This window comes from Labeo rohita, chromosome 6 (genome assembly GCF_022985175.1).
Source record: "Labeo rohita strain BAU-BD-2019 chromosome 6, IGBB_LRoh.1.0, whole genome shotgun sequence".
NCBI lineage: Eukaryota > Metazoa > Chordata > Actinopteri > Cypriniformes > Cyprinidae > Labeo > Labeo rohita.
Genome location: NC_066874.1, coordinates 19,880,589 through 19,886,588, shown reverse-complemented (window position 1 = coordinate 19,886,588; position 6,000 = coordinate 19,880,589). Strand labels below are relative to the sequence as shown.

At 35.5% G+C, this 6,000-nt stretch overlaps 1 protein-coding gene across 2 annotated transcripts in view; it reads right to left on the bottom strand.

Annotated features, from left to right (window-relative positions):
• Nucleotides 1-1,600: 1,600 nt before the first annotated feature.
• The window catches only part of jak1 (Janus kinase 1), a 39,034-nt gene continuing 34,634 nt past the window's right edge, over nt 1,601-6,000 (bottom strand). For both annotated transcript variants that reach the window (XM_051111554.1, XM_051111553.1), the window contains 3 exons: nt 5,767-5,884; nt 4,542-4,652; nt 1,601-2,667 (listed from right to left, as the gene is read on the bottom strand). In XM_051111554.1, coding sequence (XP_050967511.1) covers nt 2,566-2,667; nt 4,542-4,652; nt 5,767-5,884 — 331 coding nt within the window. In that variant the 3' untranslated portion in view covers nt 1,601-2,565. The remainder of the gene's footprint in view (nt 2,668-4,541; nt 4,653-5,766; nt 5,885-6,000) is intronic.

The window sequence follows — 6,000 nt, the reverse complement described above, 5'->3', positions numbered from 1 at the left end:
CACCATTTATAAACACAAAGGCCTTTTTTTAGGAAAAGGTTAAGAATAAAATGTAAAAGGAGTAGCTCACTTCCAGAACAAACATGTACAGATAATTGACTCACGCCCTTGTCATCCAAGATGTTCATTTCTTTCTTCAGTCGATAAGAAATGGTTTCTTGAGGAAAAATTTTCAGGAACGATCTCCATATAGTGGACTTAAGTGGTGCCCGTAAGACGAGCATTCTAGGTTATAAAGTGTATAATTTGTCGATTTGTTTCACTAGATAAGACCTTTCTTCCTTTTCTGGGATCGTTCAGAGCCATTTAAACTGCATTTTGGAAATTTAAACTTGGGGGCACCATTGAAGTCCGCTATATTCAGGAATGTTTTCCTCAAGAAATAATTTTTTTACGACTGAAGAAAGATAGATGAACATCTTGGATGACAAGGGGGTAAGTAAATTATCTGTATACTTCTGTTCTGCTCAAAATGTTACAAAATAACACTCTACAGGGATTACAAAGCACTTGTACTTCTGGTCACCTTCCCATGAGTCTCCTCTCTCCTGTTCTCCAACCTTACCACTGCTCCAAATCAAGACAAGCCTGACTATTTTACCTTGAAAAGAGATGTTTGAGTTACTAAAGTCAACAATCTCTTTACATTGTGCCTATTTTGCATTTATGAACTTGGTGTATTTAACCATTTTTGCTTAAGGTCAACAACAAACTGATATCCCCTTGTATTTCAAGTCAAAGCTGTAAGGTCACTTTTACCCCTTTGAATGTCATAAAAATATGTGTGCGCTTATATCTCAAAGCTTTGCAATACTAAAGTGTCTTTTAATGACGTAGAAGGTCCAGTCGCCCATTCAAACGCAGGGTTATCAACACTATTGTGCTTTGTACACACATTAATTTAAAGGTTGTAGTTTCTTTTTTTTTCCACCTTGAATTAAGATTTTGCAATATTTTATAATCCAAACTCTATTGATATTGCTTTACTGTGAATAAGCTATTTTTAGAAACAGTGGAAGCATGCCTATACTCCTGCAATACAAGAAAAAAAACTTGTCTTTTTTCAGTAGATGTTTTCAATGCTTTTGAGTATTTAACAGCAAAAAAAAAATACTGTATTTATTATTTTATGTGTATTTATGTACATTTACCCTGTTGGATACAATTTTGTTGTCATTCTTTTTGAGGAAAACAGGTTTGGGTTTCATTTCAAGCAGATGGAATTGTTTTGCATTCCACATTAAAAGACAGGAAAATTACGTCTCCCGTCTCTCGTGACTTTTTTTCCTTCGACCATTCTCATCTCCACAGTGGCCACTGTGGAGGCGTAGATACGAGAACGTAGCAACGTGCATTCCACGATGCAAAACCACATGACACTTCCACCTGGGAGATGAATCATTTTTCCTTTTCAGGAACCATGTGTGAGGATTAACCATAATCTGATAATCAGATGGGAATTAGTGTGTCTTTGAATATCTAGTCTTCTTTTAGCTATATGAATAACAGCTAAGGCTTTTAAGACGCTAAACTAATTTCAGTGATCCTTCTCTTCACCATCAATATCCATCTTGCAGTCAATGATAAAATATCTGCATGATGCACTTTTGTCGCTCACTTTTTAATTCCACTTTGATAAAAAAAACATAAAATACTACAGTATTTTGGGAACATGGTTAATTCAGTTTCTGAAAGTTAGCGGAGTCTGGAATATATTTGCACAACATAAAATGATTTTTTTTTTCTTAGACATTTCATAAGCTTTACTGCCCCCTAGTGGCCATTAAACACGTTCCCCTTCCACATTGTCAGAATCCTCCTCTTCAGTTTTCCGTGGCAAATGTGAAGCTCAGAGAGGAAGTACAGCTATTTGAATGTGGCACCTTGACCGGTGCATGCTGTTTCAAAGTTCTCCGGTAATCCAGCACGTTTGGAATTTTCCAAGGAGGACAGCTGTCCTTTCCAAGTCAGACAAACCTGCAGTGTTTGAGTGCTCAACATACTTCACACGTCAATCGTCTCATGAGAAGGGGCACGATCCACTCGACATTCGCTCATCAAAGCTCCAAATCTACATTCTAACATGTTCCTTTTCTTTCAAAGAACAGCAGTCTTTTTTATCACGTCGCTGTCGTTGCATATGCCTCACGATGGGCAGAACCCGTACAGCGCATGCTGTAATGCACCATGGGAAATTACGGGATTTTTGATACATGCATCATGGCTGCTGTGACACTGAGGCACAATATGAAGCTGAAAGTGATACGAGTCTCTTTGAAGAGAAACATGAGCGACTTGAGACTGGCAGTTACATATTTGCATATTCAGAGAGAAAGAGGCCGGACAGCGTCTTGACTGTCCACTTCAGTGGTTTATAGCGGTTTCTTTTTGGCTATTTCAAAAGTTCTGCAGTTTGAGGTTGTAATGTGAGGGAAGGAGAGTATATTAAAAGAGTGCTACAATGCACAGTTATATTTTTTTTCTTTTCTTCTCGGGATGTGTTGGGTTTTGTCTCTCTGGGACTGGCAAAAGAGGCGAAGTCTGGGTCCCATCTCATTTCCATAGTTACTGATTGTCAATCATCTGCTGAAAGTCATCAATCAGGCCTTTGAAGTCTATTCGTTTTTCAGGTGTCGCCTCCCAGCATCTCCTCATCAGAGTGTACAACTGTCAAAACACAAAAGATTACAATCAGACACAAGCCCTGGAGCACCGCTCATAGCTGCTGTTTAATCATCCAACTCTGCGCCATCATGAAACAAAAACTCCGCAATTCATAAAGCAGAAAATCCTACGGCAGGATTTACAAAGGTATGGCTGGAAGGTGAAATGATAATACCAGAAACATTATAACAAATAAAGTCAAATATGTATACTAACAATCATTTAACTATGTAAATAAAAAAATGCAAAAAAATAATCAGAATATTACATTTTAAACAATTACTATTTACAATAGATGCAAAAAAACCACCACCACATTAACACATACTTTATGTAAATAAATGAAAATAAGAATTATGTTTGCTCAAAGATAAAAGACTTACTCCCACTTATGGCACACTATCAGTTAGCGCAAACTTGACCGTTAAAAACACCTTCACAGCTAATGGATGGCTACGGGGCAACGGTTGCGCCTTAGACTTCCGCTGTTTGTGTGGGTGGGGACTAGAATTCCTTAGAATTCTCTATCATTATTTAAGATCTCAGAGGTTACTTTAAGTACAATATTATTATGCTAATATAATCTGTAACATACACTGCCTTTCAAAAGTTTGGGAGCTGTAAGATTTTTTTTATATATTTTTTTTTTAATTAATGTTAGTCTCTTATGCTCATCAAAGTTCCATTTATTTGATCAAAATACAGAAAAAAGTAATATTAATGCAACTTAAAGTAAGTTTCCTATTTTAACATACTTTAAAATATAATTTCTGTGACGCAGATACTCTAGTCTTCAGTGTCACACGATCCTTCAGAAATCATTCTAATATGCTGATTTATTATCAATGTTGCAAACAGTTGTGAAGCTTGATATTTTTTGGAGCCTATGATTTCAGGTTTCTTTGATGAATAAGAAGTTAAAAAGAACAGCATAGAAATCTTTTCTAACAATGTAAGTCTTTACTGTCACTTTTTATCAATTTAACACATACTTGCTGAATAAAAGTATTAATTTCTTTCAAAGAAAAAGGACTCACCCTACTTTGAACGGTGTTGTATATTGTTACAAACGATTTTTATTTTAAATAAATGCTCTTTTTAATGTTTTATTCATCAAAGAATCTGGAAAAAATATTAGTATTAAGCAGCGCAACTGTTTTCAACATTAATTTCTGAAGGATAATGTGTCACTGAAGACTGGAGTAATGATGCTGAAAATTCAGCTTTGCATCACAGAAATAAATTCTATTTTAACGTATATTAAAATTGAAAACCAATATTTTAAATTGCAATAATATTTCACAATATTACTGTGTTTTTCTGTATATTTAATCAAATAAATGCAGTCGTGATGAGCAGAAAAGACTTTAAAAACATTAAAAATCTTTCTGATCCCAAACTTTTGAATGTTTTTTGTTTTTGTTTTTAAGATCTGAGCTTATCAAGTCAGATTTTTAAAAAATAAAAAACACAGTAAAAGTGGTAAACGTGAAACATTACAATTTAAAATACCCATTTTCTATGTTAACATATTTAAAAATGTAATTCATTCCTGTGATGGCCAAGTTAAACTTTCAGCAGTCGTTTCTCCAGTCTTCAGTGTCACATGATCCTTCAGAAATCATTCTGATATGCCCATTTGCTGCTCAAGAAACATTTATCATCAATGTTTAAAACATCTGTGTTGCTTAATATTTTTGCAAAAACCGTGATACAATTTTTTAAATTGATAGTTCAAAAGAACAGCGTTTATTTATTACATTTTAAATATATTTACTGTTACTTTTGATCAATTTAATGTATCCTAAATAAAAGAATTAATTTCTTTCCAGACCCCTAACGGTAATATAAATAAACACTATTTTAATAAACATTACCCTATCCGAGCAGCCGTCTGGTTTTGGAAGTCTCTTTCCCTCCTCCAGGACTTTGACCAATCTGGTAACAGTCATCTGGCCATGTGTTGGACCAATCATCTTAAGGAACACCTGTGGGGGTGTACAAAAGTTGGGTCACTGGCCTAATTCAGAATTAAGCACTAAGGTATTAAACATTCATCCTCTAGTAAACCACCTTTAACCCATTAGTGCTGTCATTGGGTGAGGAAGCATTACACTGTGCGCCTGCATTGTGTACAATGTGAAAATCTAACAAATCCCTCAATAACAACGTTTCTTCCAAAAGCGGCATGCAGAAAAAAAAGTGGGGATTGGTGTGCAGACGTCTACCGCAGCCGTTGGGTTAGACATCTGCCACTGTGGGCACAGACTGGCACCATCTGCCATGTTCTCAGAGACAGAGAGAGAAGAACCAGACTCACCAGCACCTCCTAAACAAGGGCTTCTTTCAGCCTACAGAACTGAACATGGCCTTTCTAAGTGGGCTAGAAGTGCTTAGTTTTGCTTCGCAACAAATCTGTATTACCCTCCTGCTGCTTATAATCAAACACTGAATTAGAAATGCAATCAAAAGTAAAATACTTACATAAGGAAATATTTACATAACACATTTGCATTAAGATAATTACGTAAGTCTAAGTGCAGCTGTTATATATGTGGTATTATGTTAATCCTCTTGTGCTTTTATTTTTTGCTCTTCTGTTCCTATTAATGTGTTGCTTATTTTCACTTTAATTTATTTACTCTTCTATTCAATCTATGGTTACTTAACTAAAACCATAAAAGCATTTTCATTACTTGAAATAAAAAAAGGTAACTGAAATATATAAATAACAAAAAACTAAACATGCATCATGTACTCTCAAGACAGAAGAGAAGAAATTGTTGAATAAAGTCATTATTTTTGTTTTTTTGGCACACAAAAAGTATTCTTGTAGTTGAACCACTGATGTCACATGGACTATTTTAATAATGTCCTTACCACCTTTCTGGATCTTGAACATGTTGCTGTCTATGCAGGGTCAAAAAGCTCTCGGATTTCATCAAAAATATCTTAATTTGTGTTCTGAAGATGATGAACGAAGGTCTTACGGGTTTGGAACGACATGAGGGTGAGTAATTAATGACAGGATTTTCATTTTTGGGTGGACTATCCCTTTAAGGCTTTTATGACGGGGCTAAAAACATCTGATTGGCCGCTTACCGACATAGGGCTGCATGAGGTATCACAGTATGTGAGCAGCTCATACATGGTCACTCCAAAAGACCAAACGTCAGACGCCCTGTAGAACTTGCAGTGGATCAGGCATTCTGGAGCATACCTTGGAAAAAGAGGACAGAATCATTACAAAGCGGATTTTCCAAGAAAATCTCACCATTATATGTAATAAAGTTATGGATGATGATGATGATGCATGGCATAACCATGCACATGGTT